At 32.2% G+C, this 21,782-nt stretch overlaps 1 protein-coding gene and 1 non-coding gene across 2 annotated transcripts in view; both read left to right on the top strand.

Moving 5' to 3' along the window:
* The first annotated feature begins 4,541 nt into the window (after nucleotides 1–4,541).
* Nucleotides 4,542–4,613, top strand: TRNAT-UGU (transfer RNA threonine (anticodon UGU)). Its single transcript has one exon. It is a non-coding gene; the product is annotated as a tRNA-Thr (tRNA).
* Nucleotides 4,614–16,749: 12,136 nt separating this feature from the next.
* The window catches only part of LOC145321940 (lactadherin-like), a 59,934-nt gene continuing 54,901 nt past the window's right edge, over nucleotides 16,750–21,782 (top strand). Inside the window, exon 1 of the mRNA XM_080163653.1 lies at nucleotides 16,750–16,866. Coding sequence (XP_080019779.1) covers nucleotides 16,809–16,866 — 58 coding nt within the window. The 5' untranslated portion in view covers nucleotides 16,750–16,808. The remainder of the gene's footprint in view (nucleotides 16,867–21,782) is intronic.

Below are 21,782 nucleotides of genomic sequence, written 5' to 3'. Positions count from 1 at the left end.
TAAATCTAGTATAATAAAATAATTATTAATAATTTGGTTTACCCTTGTAACTTATGTCAAAAATACCAGGGATCTAAGGGGATAAGACAATGGCCCCTAAATTGATGTACATCCCTAATTATGATACACGAAAATTTATCTTCTGTAGATTATAATTATTGGTTGAAACGTTTAAACACTGAATTTATTGAATCAACGAATCAAAATACAATAGCATTCCCCAAAGTTGTTAACCCAACGAATGAGAAAACGTTATTTAAAAACTTTGGGACTAGTGTAATAAACAGCCCATTGTCCCCTTCCTTCCTGCAAAAATACGCTAAATAATAAGTATATTGCATGCTGCACGGTAATTCAGGTCTCGCTTACTTTTTACTTTTTACAAAAGTTGTGTTTTTACCAAAAAGTTGAATAAACAAGGATAGAAATATCCATCAAAGCGCAGATCAACTATTTTGTTTAAAAACAAGATGCCTAATTTAAGGTTACTTATTCTATTATTAAAAGTATAAGTAAGTAGTTAAGAATGTCCTTTTGTCTGTCTGTTTAGATCGAGCTAACCATTCACATTTCATTTTTGGAAAGTATATACATTTTTGAAGCCAATCTTTACGAGGAAGGTATTTTTGGAAAGGAGAAAATGTGTAGAAAACACCCATGTAAATTAGAAAATCCGCAGAAATCACTTTAAAAAGTTATTTCTAAACATTATATCGTCGTTATATTTATTGTTTGTTGTTTTTGGTATAAGGTTTTTTTTAATTAAACTTTTTTGGATCTCGTCAATGCGATTTCTGCGGATTTTCTGGTTGCCAAAAATGAAATCTACGCATCTATTTTAGCTAGATGGCATTTGTCTGGTTAAGATTGGATAAAAAATTCTTAGGTTGGTGAATTCCATAAGTGTGCATTGGACATATTGGGTTCTCCATTTTATGAAATATTCGCATAGATCCATGGATGGTTTCATGCATAGACGTTCAAGGGTGGGAGTAAAGGGGTGTTCAGCCCCCTCAAACTTTGAAGTCCCTAATTTAAACCCCTCAGAAATTTTTAAAATTACAATAGATCCCCCCCCCCCTCTCTTAAACACCGCATTTTACCCCCCTCGAAAAAGAACTTAAACGTGACTGGTTTTAAGCTATAATATTTCTAAATTTGAATTTTTGGATATTGTCAAGAATATTTTCTGATTTAGGGGCGCAGCCGCTAGTTTTTACACAATATAAATAAGCTATACCATTCAAATTGTGTCATTTTATCCTAGGAATCAGAAATTGAGATTTAGATCTTTAGGATAATGTGAAATTAGCTAAACTATCAACATGTTTTATTTTGAAGATAGTACCTTAAAAAAAAGATATATATGATATTTTTAGTTTGTAATCAAAGTTTATTTTAAGGATAAAGCATGTGAAAATTGCATGTATAATGTAATTTCAAATAAGTTTTAAATTAATCATAGGTTTACTTTTTGTTGATTTATATTATATAAAACTTCATATAAAGCATATAGGGAAAAAATAATTTTGAAATTAAAGTTTTAATTTACTCTTTTATAAATTGTAAAAATTAAATGGTTGTCTTCAAATGAAATGATTTTTGTTTACAAATATTAAACTGTTTGATTCTTAAGGTCAAACATACAAACAAATACAAACATGGGATCAAGCATAAAATAGGAGGGATGATGTTTTTTGTATCTTGTAAGACTGTAAAACTGTTCAGAATACAGAATATAGGCATCTCGTTCCCCCCAAAAATGGTCCAATGGTTAGTGAGATCTTCAACTAGATGAACGGATGGACAGAAAAAATTGTATTTTTCTCGGGGAGTTCATGGGTTCTAATCCCGGCCCAACATCGAATCATAATAAAGGACGTTAATATTTTTAACCTCTACTGCTATGTCTATTGCGCGTCATAAATAGCCAAGACGTTCTCCTGAACGCTTTGTCCAAAATCATACGCGTTACATTCCAAAGTTAAGACTTACAAACAAATGTAGTGCAATCAAAGGTTTGGTTGTGTACAACAGTTGGGATGTTAGTGCCTTTGGACCTACTGCAAGGTTTGGTTACTTAAAAATACATACATCATCTCTCCGACTTAATCCCATCCATTTAATCTTAAGTTCCTTCACAAGCTAAGCAAACATTTGGACGATTTTGACCATTGAAACATTAAAATTGATTTCCAAATTGAAAATCAAATCATATAAAATAAACTTACAGACATTTGTAAAATCTTTACATAGCTTTGACTGCATGTCTGTCCGTCTATCTGTCCGTCTGTCTGTTTAGGTTTTAAAGTATATAGGCTAGGGGCTTAGTCTTGAATCTATTACATAAAGTATTTCTTAATTTTGTCCACATTATTTTCCTTTTACTTTATTAGGATTTATGACAGCTAGAATTTGTGAAGATATATTTCTATATTTCTTTAGTGTTTTTAAACAATCTATATATTGGATATAGATCATATATACTTTTGTTTGACTATATATCACTAAAACCTTTTATTTTTTGTAACTTTTTTTCGTAATTTTTGCTCTTTTACAAAATTTATAATTGAAACAATTTTTTAGGCCAAAATTAAAAATGTCGGGTATATTCCCTTTCACAAAAACCTGTATGTCTACTATTTATTTATATTCTATAATCATATCTGTGTCTAATACATTTATTGTATCTAAATAGGATAAACTCGTGTCAACCTCGTGATTTATCTTCTAAACTAAAAATAATTTCTTTATTGTTTAAACTATTACAATTATTTGTGGATTGTTTCTTTTAGCTTCTCCGTAAGATTTGGTTCCTAGAGGCCTATAGGGGCACTTGAGGTGAGGGAAGTCAACCTTTAACTTTTAATATAGTTTTAAACAGAAATAGTGAAAATTGGGTAATGGGTTGCAATTTTTCTAAGAGCGATTCTTCTTAGTAAAGTTGAGATACCCTCCCTTAAAACTTTTATAAACCTTCCAGCAGGGTTCGGAAGCCGCAGCCGCAGCCTCAGCCTCAGCCACCATCAGCCGCGCGGCTTACGAGAAGCCTCAAATCAGCCGCGCGGCTTCCTCAGCCACCCAATAAGCCTCAGCCTTAGTCGCAGCCGCGCGGCTTAAAGAAAACATAAGCCACTGTAAGCCTCAGCCGCATTCAGCCACTGTAAGCCTCAGCCACTGTAAGCCTCAGCCACAAAACTCCAATTCAGCCACATTAAGCCTCAGCCGCACTAAGCCTCATTCAGCCAACGCCCCTCTAAGCCTCAGCCTCAATCAGCCGCGCGGCTTATAGTTGGGGAAGCCTCAGCCACACTCAGCCGCGCGGCTGTTAATAATTTGAAGCCGCAGCCGCACTCAGCCGCGCGGCTTCAAGAAAGCCTCAGCCGCAGCTGCAAAGTTATGATTATGCCGCAGCCGCAGCCGCGCGGCTTGATATTTGTAAGCCGCAGCCTCAGCCGCAGCTTAATTTTTTAAATTCAGCCGCAGCTTTGACACAGCCGCGCGGCTGAGATATTGTAAGCCCCAGCCGCAGCCGCAGGTGCTAAATTAGTACAAGCCTCAGCCGTCAATTCAGCCGCGGGGCTTAATTTTCATTTAATTTTGTCTGTCTGAAGCTTAAGATCTCAGCAACCACTGAACTGACAATGTTGTCCTTCTCAGGAATCCTTTTACTAAAGTAACAGGATGTCTGTGTGTCTGTGTATCTGTGTGTCTGTACCGAAGGATCTCTCTAACCGCTGAACCGATCGGGTTCTCCTTAACAGGGTAGCTTCTCATAGGTCCTGGGAAGGTTTATAACTATTTTTTTGGGGGGTGGGACACCCCCAACCCCCCAAAAAAATTAAAATTCCCCCCCCCCCTCAAAAAAAGAAAATTTTTTTAAATTTTTTAAACTAAAATTAAAAATGAGGGGGGAGGCCTCCCCCCCCCCCCTAAAAAAAAAAAATTTCCCCCCCCCCAAAAAAAAAATTTTTTTTTACTTTTCTTTAAAAATTTAAAATAAGAAATTGGGTTATTAAATTTGACTCTCTCTCTTCCTCAAGTGCCCCCTAGAGGCCTCTAGGGGCGAAGCCGCTAGTTATATATATATTGACATTGGATGGTTTTGAGCTAATTTTGGGGTGGGGGTCAGACATTTCCATCGCCCAAAAATAATTTTTTTAAATGTTATACTTTTAAATTTTTTTATATTCTTTTATAAAAATTTTATCTTAAGTTTTTTTTTAAATTACAACATAGAAACTACCATCTCGAACAACTACAAAAAGTTTGAACCTGTAATGTAAGAGCTCCAGTGGCCGAATCAGTTAGCGCACGGTTCTTCTACACTGTTATGCCGGGGTTATAAGTTCGAATTTCACCAGGAGCAATACGTTTTTGAACGTTGATACTTATGAATATTATTGAATACTATTTATAGGGTAACTGCCCTACTGACGTTTGCCTAATTTTATTGTTTTTAAAAAATACAAATTTTTCAGAATTTACTTAATATTCACTATGAATTTGTATTATCTTAAATTTTTTTTCTTGTACAAGTGGCCTATTTAGCTCAATGGTAGAGCACTTGTCTTGTAAACTAGGGACCGTGAGTTCAAACCTCACAGGGGGCAATCAATTTTTGTGATACTCAAGTTATATAGTAGCTTCTCTATTATTTTTCCGTTTAGGTACGCAATACTTGTTCTATATAATTAAGCTTCTCCTACTTAGATATTTCTTCAATTTTAAATGTATTTAATACTTTGTGGTTGATGAGAGACACTGAAAAAGTTATGCAAAAATAAAGATTTATACATATTTCATTTTTCATAGTATTTTTAAATTAATGAAAATAATTAAATTAAGATTTGGGGAGGGGGGAGGGTGTGTGTGTGTGTTTATTTTGAACACAAATTATCCTAATATGTTCTCTAACAAAAAAAATTTAAACAGCGATGTATTTTACTTTTTAAATTTGGTTAAAAAAAGGTCTGTAAAATGCAATAAATTGTCCTGTATAATATGCAAAAAAATCTACATAATCTTTATGTACTCGATAGATTGAAATAGTTAAATGATTATCATATATCATCGGATTTTGTTTATTTTACAAAGATGCTTACTAAAATTGATTTTATTTTCGAAACTGCAATTATTATAAAAAAAATGTTTCTTTATCTTTATCATTATGTTATACAATTTCTGAATTTATAAGCAATACATGAATCGATATATTATTACTTTGATGTTGTCCATATTTTCATGTACTCTGATAAAGAAATAATCTCAGCTGGCTAAAATAACAATAACCCCCATACACCCCCTTTAATCCATCTCTCCCCTCTTATGGGATATATAAATGAACTGGCCAATAAATGAGGTCTATAATTTTATTAACAAATTTTCTTTTTTTTAATATATCCACATATTCTATTATATAAAGTGGTAATGTGAAGCTTCTTATTGATCCAGGGAAAGTTTATAATTTTTTTTGGGAAATGTATCTTTTCCCTCCCAAAAAAAGATGACCCTCAAAATAAATTATTTTTGCTTCCCTTAAGTATTCCTAGAGGTTTTAGGGGCGCAGCCACTAGTATCCTTTAACCATTAACTCATTACATATTAAAACAGGTTTTAAAAGTATGTACATAAGAGTTATACCTATGAAATTTAGCACCCAATAATTTATTAAATTGTGATATTTAGACCTAAATTTTTCTTCAAAATTTCTGTCACCTTTGGTCTAGGGGTTAGTGTGGCAGTCGTGTGTTGGAAAGGTTCTTGGTTCAATTCCACCAAGAATTGAAAGTGATTAAAGTTTTTATTCTGCTATGGACATTGGGACAATGGACAATAATTTTTGTTATCTCTCATTTATATTTAGTTATTTTCCTCTCAAGTTGAAAAAAAAATTTAAAAGGAGGGTGGATATAATGTGTAAAAAAAGATTAGAGGAGATTTGTTCTAGGTAAACTTACTTTATTTGTAATATTATTAACTAAAGAAGTTGTATCAACTTTTTTGCTTTTTATTTAAGATAGCTAGCCGGTCCTTTCAGTAAGTAGTAGATGTAAAATTTTTCATAGAATTCAGATATGCAATCGGTTTTTTTTGTAGACCTCTTATTTTTTAAGTAATTTAAGTTTTAAAAAAAAATAATTAAGTCGGTTTTAAGGTACTAAAACGCAACAAAATAAAAGAAGAAAATAGCCAGTATAAACAAAAATAGTAAGATCTTTAATTTGAAACCTTACTTTTAAAATTCTGTTGAGTAATTGTTGAAAAAATCAATTCTTTTAACCTCGGTTTAATCAAAACATTAAACATAAATATTTTCTCATACAGACATAAAAAATATGGGTTCATATATACCATTAGAATGAGAAAAATAATATGAATCCATTGTAAGCAAAATTGAAAAAGTTTAAAAAAATTGTAATAAAAAATAGAAAAAATAAAAAAGTTATTTTAAGAATTGTAACTACTAAACTAGCCAATCACAAATCGCAAAAATTGACGAATCGGGAAGCTTAATCTATAAAATTAACCTATAGAATTGCCAGAAAAAAAGGAGAACGTTCTTATAATATATACAACAGATACTACAATAAATATAGTGATATTAAAGAACATGTAAAGAATGAAAAATTATGAACAAATATGCATCAGTCTGTTTATAAACTTCAAAACAATGCAGTTAAAAATACATTATTGTTTCTTGTGTTTAAAAAATATCTGCTACATTGCATTGTCTTTTGTTTAGGTTTTGTTCAGGTTTGGTTCAAGCTAACCCTTTAAAGCCGAAAATTATGATTCTTAAAATAAACTTATTTTTTTTATTATAGTTTTATAAAACTTTTTCAATTTTGCTTAGAATAGATTCGTAATATTTTTCTGATTCTAAAGGTATATATGAACCCATGTTTTTTATGTCTGTTTGAGAAAATATTTAGGTCTAAAGTTTTTATTAAACCGAGGTTAAAAGAATTGATTTTTTCAATAATTACTCAACAGAATTTTAAAAGTAAGGTGTCAAATTAAAGATCTTACTATTTTTGTTCATACTGGCCATTTTCTTCTTTTATTTTGTTGCGTTTTAGTACCTTAAAACCGACTTAATTATTTTTTTAAAAAACTTAAATTACTTAAAAAATAAGAGGTCTACAAAAAAAAACGATTGCATATCTGAATTCTATGAAAAATTTTACATCTACTACTTACTGAAAGGACCGGCTAGCTATCTTAAATAAAAAGCAAAAAAGTTGATACAACTTCTTTTAATATAAAATTGCTTTACACCTATGTTCTAAGGGTTAGTGCACCATAATGTGTAAGAAAGGTTTTCTGTTCAATTCCACCAAGAATTACATATGATTATTTCTAAAACCTTGTATAAAGTATGGAGAGTTATTTTGTCTGTAGATTAAGAATTCGATAACTACTGAACTAATGAAAACTTTTTAAATTGCCTTTTCCAAGTTTTTGAATTTTTTTAAAAAACTAAAATTAAAACTGGTGGGTGCTCAACCAAACTCCCCCCTATTTTCCCATAAAAAAATAATAAAAGTCACCCTTCATCCCCCCAAATTTTTTTTTCTTCTGGGATTCGAACCCGGATGATAGATGGTTCAAAGCTGTTACTGTACCAAAAAGCTATCAGAGCTCCAATATTTCAAAATGAAAATTTGTCTTATTTTTAGATCATTAAGTATTATGATGTCTGTTTGTTTGTATGTCTATATGTTTGTACTACAGGATCTCGCTAACTACTAAACCGATATGGTGCTCCTATTCAGGGTAGTTTCTTATAGGTACTGGGAAGGTTTACAACTATTTTGGGGGAGGGTACCATCACACTACCAGAAAAAAATTGCCTTAGAAAAAAAATTAAACATCACCCCAAAATTAAAAATGGGATTTACTCGCCCTGGCCCTCCCCACCCAATAAAAATCACCCTACCCCCCAAAAAATTATTTTAATTCAGTTCTTCTTTTTCCAGTACCTATTGTTTAGTATTTTTTGTAATAACTTCATAATTACATTTGTCATTAAGATTATATGACATAAAAAGTTTGTCATAAAAATTATACCCATGAATAATTGTAATAAAAAGAGGTAAGTTAGTAATACATTTATTGCAAGTGTACATATGATAAGCATTTTAAAGACGATTATTTTTAAGACAAATTTAACCTGCGTACCATGGCTCAACATGTAGCGCATCTGCTTGTCATCATGGAGGTAATAGGTTCGAATCTTGGCCAGACACTGCGTGAAAACTGAAGACGTTAAATGGTTCCTACTGCAGCTATGCCAGGTATGCAACATGTAAAGTTAGAGTATGAGGATTTCCTTGGCTCGTAAACAGGCGTAACTCATTACCATAGGACTTTCTGGCAGGTAGTTGGTTGCTGGATAGATGTCACTTAAATTGGAAAGAATTGGTTCCCCTTAATTATCCAAGGTTCAACAAGAAGCGCATTTGCTTGTCATCAGGGAGGTAATAGGTTCGAATCTCGGCCAGACACTGCGTTATAACTGAAGACATTAAATGGTTCCTACTGCTGCTATGGCAGGTGTGCAACATGTAAAGTTGGAGTAGGAGGATTTCCTTGGCTCATAAACAGGCGTAACTCATTACCATAAAACTTTCAGGCAGGTAGTTCAATAAAAAAAAGTTGGTTGCTGGATAGATGTCACTTAAACTAATACAGAAAAGGAAAGAATTGGTTCCCCAAGGTTCAACAAGTAGCGCATCTGCTTGTCATCAGGGATGTAATAGGTTCGAATCTCGCGCAGACACTGCGTTATAACTGAAGACATTAAATGGTTCCTAGGTGCTAGATGTGCAACATGAACAGGCGCAAAGGAAAGTTATAATTCCCCTTAGTTATCCAGGGTTGTTGGACCTTGAGTTAATGTCATAGAAACCCTCGACCGTGGCTTAACATGTAGCGCATCGGCTCGTCGTCTGGGAGTTGATAGGCTTTGTACTGCATCATAACTAAAGATGTTGAAATAAATTCCTACTGCTAAAAAACTTGTATAAAACTTTGGGTATCAGAATAAATTTTTGTCTATTAGTATAAAACTTTGGGTACCAGTATAAAACTTTGGGTACCAGTATAAAACTTTGGGTACCAATATAAAATTTGGGTACCAGTATAAAACTTTGGGTACTCGTATAAAACTTAAGGTACCAGTATAAAACTTTGGGTACCAATATTAAAACAAAATTTTAGGTATTAGTATAAAATTTTGGGTACCAGTATAAAACTTTGGGTACCAGTATAAAACTTTGGGTACCAGTTTAAACTTTAGGTACCAGTATAAAATTTGGGTACCAGTAAAAAATTTGGATAACTGTATAAAACTTTGGGTACCAGTATAAAACTTTGGGTACCAGTATAAAATTTGGGTACCTGTATAAAACTTTGGGTACCAGTAAAAAACTTTGGGTACCAGTATAAATTTTTAGTACCAGTATAAAACTTTTGGTACCAGTTTAAAACTTTGGGTACCAGTATAAAACTTTGGGTACCAGTATAAAACTTTGGGTTCTAGTATAAAACTTTGGGTACCAGTAAAAAACTTTGGGTACCAGTATAAATTTTTAGTACCAGTATAAAACTTTGGGTACCAGTTTAAAACTTTGGGTACCAGTATAAAACTTTGGGTACCAGTATAAAACTTTGGGTACCAGTATAAAACTTTGGGTTCTAGTATAAAACTTTTGGTACAAGTATAAAACTTTGGGTACCAGAATAAAATTTGAGTACTAGTCTAAAACTTTGGGTACCTGTATAAAAACTTTGGGTACCAGTATAAAACTTTGAGTACTAGTATAAAACTTTGGGTACTAGAATAAAACTTTGGATACCAGAATAAAAATTGAATTCTAGTATATGATTTTGGGTACTAGTATAAAACTTTGGGTACCAGTATAAAACTTTGGGTACCAGTATAAAATTTTGGGTACCAGTATAAAACTTTGGGTACCAGTATAAAACTTTGGGTACCAGAATAAAACTTTGGGTACCAGTATAAAATTTTGGGTACCAGTATAAAACTTTGGGTACCAGTATAAAACTTTGTGTACCAGTATAAAACTTTGGTTACCAGTAAAATTTAGGTACCAGTATAAAACTTTGGGTTCTAGTCTAAAACTTTGGGTACCATTATAAAACTTTGGGTACCAGACTAAAACTTTGGGTACCAGTATAAAACTTTGAGTACCAGTAAAAAACTTTGGGTACTAGAATAAAACGTTGGGTATCAGAATAAAATTTGAGTACTAGTATATAATTTTGGGTACCAGTATAAAACTTTGGGTACTAGAATAAAACTTTGGGTACCAGAATAAACTTTGGGTACCAGACTAAACTTTGGGTACCAGTATAAAACTTTGGGTACCAGTATAAAATTTGGGTACTAATTCTGAATCAAACATTTGAAAAAATCCTGCTGTCCTCCCCCCTCTTCCCTCCACTCTTATTCTCACAACCCCTAACCACCCTCAACTCTCCAAAATATGTCCTAGAATGCAATTAAAAAATCCAATTTAGCCGAAGCCTCAGCTGCAAAGCTTATTTTATAATCAGCCATAAGATCAGCCGCAAGGCTTAATATTGTATTCAGCCGCAGCCGCATTCAGCTGCGCGGCTGAATTTAATTCAGCCACAGCCTCAGCCGCACGGCTTTCAGTAAGCCGCAGCCTCAGAATCAGCCGCGAGGCTTAATTATGTTATCAGCCACTCTCAGCCTCAGCCTCACTCAGCCGCGCGGCTTAATTTTCCAATCAGCCACTGTAAGCCGCAGCCGCTATGAGCCGCGCGGCTTTCAGTAAGCCGCAGCCTCAGCCACAAATCCTTCAGCCACTGTAAGCCTCAGCCACCCTCAGCCACTGTAAGCCTCAGCCGCTCGAAGCCTCAGCCACAAAATTCCAATTCAGCCACTGTAAGCCTCAGCCACCCCAATTCTTATTAAGCCTCAGCCGCATTCAGCCGCAGCCACTCTCAGCCGCACTAAGCCTCAGCCACTCTCAGCCTCAGCCACTTCCATAACTTTAAGCAGCCGCAGCCGCAGCCGCAGCCGCAGCCGCAGCCGCAGCCGCAGCCGCAGCCGCAAATTAGGATTCAGCCGCAGCCGCAGCCGCGCGGCTGATAGTGCGGCTTCCGAACCCTGCCTTCCAGGAACTATGAAATACTTTATTGTATAATGTAATCATACCAGTACATCGGTTAGTGAGATATTAAACTACAGACAAACCCCCACAGACAAAAAGACAACCTATTACTTGTATATTAGGATTGTTTTATTTTTCTGCAAACCACAGACGACGTATCTATCTATCTATCCAACTTTGTGTATGAAGCAGATCTCAACAACTTGCTAAACTTGAAGCACAAAACTTTCACATTAAAAGTATTTTTCTTTTTGGCTAACAAAACTCCCGTTGTCTTCCATCTGTCCGTCTGTCTGTCTGTCTGTCTGTCTTTCTGTCATTCCATCGTACCTCTGTCCATCTGTCTGTTCGTCTGTTCAGTCTGAAAGTCTATCCATCCGTAGTCTGTCTGTAATGCTATAAGAAAACTAAATTTTTAAAATGAAGATGATTAAAGTCCCTCAACAGATTATGACACCATATGATAGAATAACCAATGAGAAGCCAGCATAAATTTTATTATTGGTCAATTACAATGTATACTGGCCTCTCATTGGCTATTCTATCGTATGACGTCATAATCTGTTTTATAATGAATAATCTTATTTTAAAATGAAAATTAGATATATGCAGCTGCTATTTCAGTTAAATGTCTTCAATTTACATGAAGAAATCAATGAATTTTGAGTATCTTCATATAACTCACTTGATTTGTCCATTTATTCTGCTCCGCTTTTATAAATGTTGTTATCCTTGTTTTTTTCTTTAACCCTTACAGATCGGGGGGGGCTCAAAGAGCCCCCCCCCTCTAGTTTTTTTCAATCTCATTTTTTTTGTAGGTAAGATGGAGAGCTGTAACTTCATGACTTTTTAAGTTTAGTAATTATACGTCGGCAAGAGTTGATTTTATTAAGATATCTGGTCTGTGTCGGTCGTGGTGTCCGGTCAAAGTCGGTTGGGTAGCAAAAAAAATTTGAAAAAATTCTAAATAAATCGAAATTTCTACATTATGACTTTTGTGTATAAGGTAGAAACCTAACATTTTTTGGTGAATACTTAGATATCAATGACCATCTGAGAAAAGTGGTGTTATGACCGTTTGACCGCTCCCTGACCGACTTTATGACCGATTTTTGTCCGGCTTTTACTACAGACATATATCATGAATATCGTGGCTTCTATTACAGCTAGAGACCTATAATTTTTTTTGGTAAATCCTTGAGCAATAATAAACAGATAAAAATATTAATTGGCGCCGCCAACCGCCGTTTTACCGCCATAACCGCCGAAAATGGCGGTTTCCGTTATTTGCCGTTTTTCGGCGATGATCAGAAAAAGTAATTTATTTGTTATGAAAAATAAAAGTTTGTCCTAAAATTTGGTCATCTTAGCTGCAAAATTGGCCGCTCTAAGCTGTTTTAAAATTTAGCGGCTGGCCGCTAAAAAGCGGCTAAGGAGCGGTCTGACTGCTATGACTAGAAAAAGTAATTTTCTCTAAAAATACACATGAACCACCAGAAAAAAATTTTACGTCTTTATCTGTACCATGAGCCGAGATAGAGGGGGGGGCTCAAAGAGCCCCCCCCCCCCCCGATCTATTAAGGTGGGAATTGGGGCCCGATCTGTAAGGGTTAAAAGCGAAGCTTTTCTATAATTAGGGTCGGACCGTCCGTCCGTACGTCCGTCCGTAACGGATAGCTTTTTTCGTTAATTTAGGAATTATCCTATCGATTTCAAACTTTGCCTGATGGTTCCTGTAGTAGTTAGGTACGATTTAGAAAGTGTAGCAACTCTATAATGGTTACCAGAATGTCCGTACGTCCATTTTAAACATATTGATTTTTTCACTTTTTTAATAAAATTTTTTCATGTGATAAAATCATCCGATTGATCTGATTTTTAGATTACTGATTCCTAGTACAATAAGGTACAATATTATGAGCGAAGCATCTCTATAATCAAGTATTAAAAATGCCAGTATGTCTTTAAACAGAATTCTGTATTTAAGAAGTTTACAAATTTAAGTATAAATTTTCATATTTTGTATATTCAGTTCTAACACTCAACAAAAGTTAATGTTCGTCTGTCATATCATTTCAGAGCTTCGCTTTTATGGATGTTGTCATTCTTGTTTCTTCATATTTTGCAGAATTCTTCGTGCTTTGTGTGTCCATGATTAGGTTAAAGTAGGATTTATTCGGACTAAACTTTTCACAAACTAAATTTTTATTATTTTTGTAAACATAAATATTTGTTGACTCACAAGTGACTTTACAATATGTATATATTTTCCAGGAATCTAAAGGGATAAGACATAGCCTATAAAATGATCTACAATCCCATTTATAATACACCAAATTACCCCTTCCGTTGATAACATTCAGTGGTTGGACATTTGGGCACTCAACTTAGTAAACCAACCAATCAAAATTGAATAAAAGTCCATACAATAGATAAGCCAACGAACAGTAAAACGTAATTATAAAACTTTGGAGACTAATGTATAATAAACATACCAATGTTCCATCCCTAACTGTCTCTTTAGGCTAAACAACATTTTTTTTTTTTTTGGGGGGGGGGGTGAGTTAGGAGATAGTCAACACATTCTACAGATGGACAGACCGACAGATAGAAAGGTAGATACACACACACACTCTTAGTATTGTCCAAAATCTTAAGTTTTGTTCTGAGATAGTCAACACATTCTAAATATAGACGGACATTCAGATATATATTGTTAAATAGACAGAAAAATAGATAAATAGATATATAGATACTATATACATTCTTTTAGTTTTGAGATAGTCAACACATTATACAAATAGACAGACATTCAGATAGATTGATAGATACAGATAGATACTCTTACAAATTTGGTTACATTTTCATGTACTCTGATAAAGTGATGATTGCAGCTGGCTAATACAACGATATTCCCAATCAACCAGGTATAAGGTATAACCAACAAGGAAAATAAATATAAAATAATATTTGGGGGGCAAATGGAGAGGTCGTAAATTTTACGATGTGTTGCCCCCCAACGACAGCTGAAAAACACGTATAGGTTTCGTGATTTATTTCCGAATTGATTTCTCTATTGGTAGAAGCTGCCAATCAACCCCCTTTACCCCATCCCCTCCTCTCCTACTGGATGAACGAACTATCCAATAAATCAGTTCTTTATTAGGAAGCTAAATTGACGACAAATTTTCCCCTGTCAATATATCCACATATAACTTATTTCCATTATCTTGGTATTGTCCAAAATTTTAAGTTTAGTTTTGAGACAGTCGACACTTTATTTAACAAAGACAGATCCGCAGTAATCATTGAAATTGTCTATACTTTAAAAACAAGTAGAATTGTATCCATTCCAAATTAGATTTTCAGTATTTGATACAAAAAAATGTATCTTGGAATAAACTCATATTATTTCTGAGGTCTCTATGACATATTGGGAATTCTAAACCAATTTTGAATATAAATGTTATTTTAATACATCTTTTAAACTTTTTTTACTCTGTCAGTATCAAAATATTATTGTTTATGAAGAGTATCGTTATATAAGAATAAGCTATATTCTGTTAAATATATACAATATTTGCATTTTCTTGTCAAAAGAACTTGAAAAGGCTTCTATTACAAAAATTCATTCTTTTAAAGCTTATTTTTCAGGTTTTAACTTCCATTTTAGTGAATTATAACAACTTTGTCTTGAATTTAGAGTAGGAAGAAAATGAGGTTTTTTTTATAGTGAAATGTCCATTTTTACACTGCAAGAATTTGAATACAGTTTGCTTTAGTATGGTATGACTTACAATGTTAATATTAGCCCACAAAGTTCACCTAAATTCCAAGCATCTAAAACTGACTGAGCTTGCTAGCCGCTGCCGCCGTTTTGTAGCAGTTGCAATTATCATACCATCAGCAAGCAGTCATAGCTGTCTACAAGTCAAAATTTCGTTGTTATTTTTTTATTATTCAAATTCTATTTCATAAAGTAGTAAGGTTTTTTTTAAAAGCTCAATAATTTTCTATAACTATTTATCGGATTGATTAGGGAAGCTTCACATAGGTCATGGGATGGTTTTAAGCTTCATTTATTTAGCCAGTTCTTCGAAAGTTCGAAAGTTCTGTAAGCCGCGTGTGTAAGAATAAAGAAGCAGTTTTAGCAATTTGCAGCCGCCAATTATAAAATAAGCGGCTGCCTAACATCTGAAAATTCCGGCTTTAGTGAAGATAACTAGATTTGCAAAACTTTCTTGTGTTGGCCAATTTTGGTTGAATAGAGCTAAATTTTACCTGCCCTAATATTACAATGTTCATACAATAAATTTATAAATAATAGATGTATATAAACAGACAACTACCTGGATCCACCTCTTAGGGACCTTTTTCGTCTGTTAGCGATTTTTTTTCTGCTACTTGGCTGTGTTCATAATCCCGACGCTATTGGTTGATTTTCAAAGACCCAACTGAAAGTGTGCACAGGGTCCTTGGAATTGAGACATACAGTCATTCAACCCCTTCCCCCTCTATTGTTTTACAATAATACATAGCAAGCACAAAATACATTTTAGGATTGACAACATTGATGAATGAAAATAAATCATTATAAAAAAAGTAACAGGATCTGTGTCTGTCCGTACCAAAGGATCTCAGCAACCGCTTAACCGATATAGTTTTGATTTACAGCGTAGCTTCTCATCTTAGGTCCTTATAATTATTTTAGGGTATAGTACCAACACCCTCAAAAGGAAAATTGACTCAAGAAAACTTACATACCTCCTCCCCCCGCCAAAATAAAACGCACATGCTTACTTACTTTTAAAATACTTTAAAATCGTAGGAATCAATAGTAAGACTTGTAAATAAAATCAAGTGTCAAAATAGCTTAAATCCTGCCTTAAAAACCTAAGTAAACTGTTTTGTACAACAGCATTAATTTAGACAAGTTAAAAAAGTGCAAAAATAACGAATGCTATAAATGTATTACAATTCAGCAAGGGTAAAAATAACTGCAAAAATAAAATTGAATAATTGCAGAGTTTTACTTTCTGTTTTAGCAATGCTACTCTATATGTTGGTACGATAAAAGCAAAAGCAAAACTTTTATTCATGTAAATAATTCTATATAAATATCTGACGGACTAAACAATATAGTTATTTATCGCATATTATCATAGACAGCTTTCCGCGGAATTAAATAAAAAAAAAAATGATTAGTTTTATGATTTTTATTGAATATTCGTAAAAAATTGTCTGTTATACGATGTTATACATGATTTCCAGTATGGCTGATAACTGGTACTAATCCAGTGAATATTAATCGGTTTCGGAGCCATACATAAAAATATTCTATTATTTTTTTTGTTTTAACATAAAGATATAGAAAAGAGTATTTACAAGACTAAAAGACCAACAAACATGCATAACCAGTAGAGTAGCTTCGTACGTCTATCATAAATAAAATCATATGAGTACGAGTCAAAGGCCTTTTACAAGTCATATTTTCAACTATCTTTTAAAACACGTATTAATAGATTTTTTATAATAATTTTGGAGGATTTTTTTTTAAATTGAAAATTTTCTTTTCAGCTTTCAAAAAATGTTAAAAATGCTGCTGTAGTGAGAAAAGTGAAAATTAGTGAAAAATTAAGAATGAACAATCATAATAAAATGTGTTTAGCATATCTGTTAGTGGCTTCTTCAGTTATGGGTAATCTTTTTTACATTCTTAAATGATATGTTAGAATGTTTAGTATAATTTTTATATATCATATTATAAAAATAACAGGCTCAAGCAAATCTTTTTGAAAAAATAAGCATATTAAAGTAAGCTTTTTTTAAAGTAGGTAATTTTTGGTATACTTTAATATTAGTTGAACAAAACAGACCAACCGACACAGATCATTTGATCGAAGGTTCGCCACATAAAAACTCTAGGGTAAATGATACATATTTATACATTATTTTTGTTTTACATAATATGTTTTCATCTTGGTGTGCAATTCCTTCCGCATGTTCTCATATCCGCCTTGTGTAACAATATTCGAAAACAATATATATTAATACTTAAACCAGTTTGTCATGTTCTCTAATGAAGTGAAACACGCTTTGGGCTAAAATAACGCCCCCCCCCCCTTCCACCTCATTTACCCCATCCTCTTTCCTCTTATTGGATGAAAGAACTGACCAATAAACAAGTTCTAAATTGCAACCTAAGTTGACGATAATTTTTCCCATTTGCCCACTCAAACAAAAAATAAAAGTGTGTTCATTTGTTAAAGCATGGCTAAATGTTTTTAGCATTTTGTGTTCTTGTAATAATTTGCAATTTTAATGTTTTGATACGTTTGGTGGAATTGATGGCTTACCTTTCTGTTATATCTTGATATATCAACAATATCAATCAATTTATTTATATTTTATCTCTATCCATTATAACTTACCTCTATATTTGCATTTATACATTTTATTATATAAAGAGGATGACAACTTCTATAAAAGCAAAGCTCTGAAACGGTATGACAAACGAACATTAACAATTGTGTCAGAACTGAAAAAAAACAGAATTTAAATGTAAATTTAAAGTCTAAATAAAATTGTAAATAAATTTGTTGCATAAATGTTTAAATACAGGATACTGTATAAGGACATACTTACATGTTAGGACTTGATTATAGATATGCTTCGTTATTGTACTTTGTTGTAATAGGAATCCGCTTGAAAAATAAATTTGACTTTTTTCATGGTCTTTTTAAAGTAGATTATAAATGTTTAATTCAGTTTTTTCTTCTAGGTAAAAATGGATATAAAATATACGTGACTGGGGAAAAATTGTCGCCTATTTAGTTTAGGTTGCTAACATGGACATTACTTATTGGTCAGTTCGTTTATCCAGTATGAAGGTATGGGATGGGGTAAAGGGAGTGGGTCGTTGTTTTAGCCAGCTAAAAGTTTCATATATTAGAGTGGATGGTAATCTGGTGTAAGAACCAAATAATTTCTATTTGGGTAAATATTTCTGTTCTGGTTAGAAATATATTCAATTTTGGTTAATTCCTTTAATTAATATTCAACCTAAATGTATCTATTGTGTGATTTCCCACTAACTAACAAGTGGACCCCTAACCCCCTCCAACCATTTCGCACTACCTCAAATAAGGACAATTTTGTAATTAATTTTGCATCAGCAGTCTATAAATTAAAAATAACAATAAACTGGAATGCAGTTAAAAAGGAGAACATCCGGTGCTTTCCCTAAGAGTGCCTGTGATGGAATGTAATCCTTTGTTTTTATGCCTGCTTATACCAAACAATGTATTACACTCATATTATACATGCTATACATGTGATAAAATACTTTTCAGTATGGCTTCGAAACTGATTAATATCTGCTGTATTAGAATCGTTTCTGAAAAATCATGTATAGCAACGTATTATGAAAAATTTTCTACGAATATAGAAATAAATATATCAAAATTAATACCAGTTTCGTTGTAATTTTAATATCCGCAGAAATTTGTCTATAATACGATGCGAAAAATAACTTTTATGGTATTTCTTTTGTCCAATTTAAATTGTATGGATATTGTGATCTATCCTTCCTTGTGCATATTAATAATACGTCTCATGTCCCAATATAAATATAAAATCATAGAGTTATTAAAACAAGAATATATTTAGTCCAGTATAAATTGTATGGATATTGTAATCTATCCTTATGCATATTATTAATACGTCTCACTCAAACCATATTGTCTCATGTCCCAATTTAGATTTAAAATCATAGAGTTAGTAAAACAGGGATAATTTTTGTCCAGTATAAATTAAAGGAATATTGTAATCTATCCGTATGCATATTATTAATACGTCTCACTCAAACAATAATGTCTCATGTCCCAATTTAAATATAAAATCATAAGGTAAATAAAACAGGGATAGTTTTCGACCAGTATAAATTGTAGGGAAATTGTAATCTATCCACATGCTTATTATTAATACATCTCACTCAAACAATAATGTCTCATGTCCCAATTTAAATATAAAATCATAGAGTTAGTAAAACAGGGATAATTTTTGTCCAGTATAAATTAAAGGAATATTGTAATCTATCCGTATGCATATTATTAATACGTCTCACTCAAACAATAATGTCTCATGTCCCAATTTAAATATAAAATCATAAGGTAAATAAAACAGGGATAATTTTCGACCAGTATAAATTGTAGGGAAATTGTAATCTATCCATATGCTTATTATTAATACGTCTCACTCAAACAATAATGTCTCATGTCCCAATTTAAATATAAAATCATAGAGTTAGTAAAACAGGGATAATTTTTGTCCAGTATAAATTAAAGGAATATTGTAATCTATCCGTATGCATATTATTAATACGTCTCACTCAAACAATAATGTCTCATGTCCCAATTTAAATATAAAATCATAAGGTAAATAAAACAGGGATAATTTTCGACCAGTATAAATTGTAGGGAAATTGTAATCTATCCATATGCATATTATTAATACGTCTCACTCAAACAATAATGTCTCATGTCCCAATCTAAATATAAAATCATAGAGTTAGTAAAACAGGGATAATTTTTGTCCAGTATAAATTAAAGGAATATTGTAATCTATCCGTATGCATATTATTAATACGTCTCACTCAAACAATAATGTCTCATGTCCCAATTTAAATATAAAATCATAAGGTAAATAAAACAGGGATAATTTTCGACCAGTATAAATTGTAGGGAAATTGTAATCTATCCATATGCATATTATTAATACGTCTCACTCAAACAATAATGTCTCATGTCCCAATCTAAATATAAAATCATAGAGTTAGTAAAACAGGGATAATTTTTGTCCAGTATAAATTAAAGGAATATTGTAATCTATCCGTATGCATATTATTAATACGTCTCACTCAAACAATAATGTCTCATGTCCCAATTTAAATATAAAATCATAAGGTAAATAAAACAAGGATAATTTTGTCCAGTATAAATTGTAGGGAAATTGTAATCTATCCATATGCTTATTATTAATACGTCTCACTCAAACAATAATGTCTCATGTCCCAATTTAAATATAAAATCATAGAGTTAGTAAAACAGGGATAATTTTTGTCCAGTATAAATTAAAGGAATATTGTAATCTATCCGTATGCATATTATTAATACGTCTCACTCAAACAATAATGTCTCATGTCCCAATTTAAATATAAAATCATAAGGTAAATAAAACAGGGATAATTTTCGACCAGTATAAATTGTAGGGAAATTGTAATCTATCCATATGCATATTATTAATACGTCTCACTCAAACAATAATGTCTCATGTCCCAATCTAAATATAAAATCATAGAGTTAGTAAAACAGGGATAATTTTTGTCCAGTATAAATTAAAGGAATATTGTAATCTATCCGTATGCATATTATTAATACGTCTCACTCAAACAATAATGTCTCATGTCCCAATTTAAATATAAAATCATAAGGTAAATAAAACAGGGATAATTTTCGACCAGTATAAATTGTAGGGAAATTGTAATCTATCCATATGCATATTATTAATACGTCTCACTCAAACAATAATGTCTCATGTCCCAATCTAAATATAAAATCATAGAGTTAGTAAAACAGGGATAATTTTTGTCCAGTATAAATTAAAGGAATATTGTAATCTATCCGTATGCATATTATTAATACGTCTCACTCAAACAATAATGTCTCATGTCCCAATTTAAATATAAAATCATAAGGTAAATAAAACAAGGATAATTTTGTCCAGTATAAATTGTAGGGAAATTGTAATCTATCCGTATGCATATTATTAATACGTCTCACTCAAACAATAATGTCTCATGTCCCAATATAAATATAAAATCATAGAGTTAGTAAAACAAGAATATATTTAGTCCAGTATAAATTGTATGGATATTGTAATCTATCCTTATGCATATTATTAATACGTCTCACTCAAACCATATTGTCTCATGTCCCAATTTAGATTTAAAATCATAGAGTTAGTAAAACAGGGATAATTTTTGTCCAGTATAAATTAAAGGAATATTGTAATCTATCCGTATGCATATTATTAATACGTCTCACTCAAACAATAATGTCTCATGTCCCAATTTAAATATAAAATCATAAGGTAAATAAAACAGGGATAATTTTCGACCAGTATAAATTGTAGGGAAATTGTAATCTATCCATATGCTTATTATTAATACGTCTCACTCAAACAATAATGTCTCATGTCCCAATTTAAATATAAAATCATAGAGTTAGTAAAACAGGGATAATTTTTGTCCAGTACAAATTAAAGGAATATTGTAATCTATCCGTATGCATATTATTAATACGTCTCACTCAAACAATAATGTCTCATGTCCCAATTTAAATATAAAATCATAAGGTAAATAAAACAGGGATAATTTTCGACCAGTATAAATTGTAGGGAAATTGTAATCTATCCATATGCATATTATTAATACGTCTCACTCAAACAATAATGTCTCATGTCCCAATTTAAATATAAAATCATAAGGTAAATAAAACAGGGATAATTTTCGACCAGTATAAATTGTAGGGAAATTGTAATCTATCCATATGCATA

This window comes from Acartia tonsa, chromosome 1 (assembly GCF_053477335.1).
Source record: "Acartia tonsa isolate MP-2025a chromosome 1, ASM5347733v1, whole genome shotgun sequence".
Taxonomy (NCBI): Eukaryota; Metazoa; Arthropoda; class Copepoda; order Calanoida; family Acartiidae; genus Acartia; species Acartia tonsa.
Note: the sequence above shows the minus strand (reverse complement) of the source record. Positions and strands in the feature narration are given on the sequence as shown.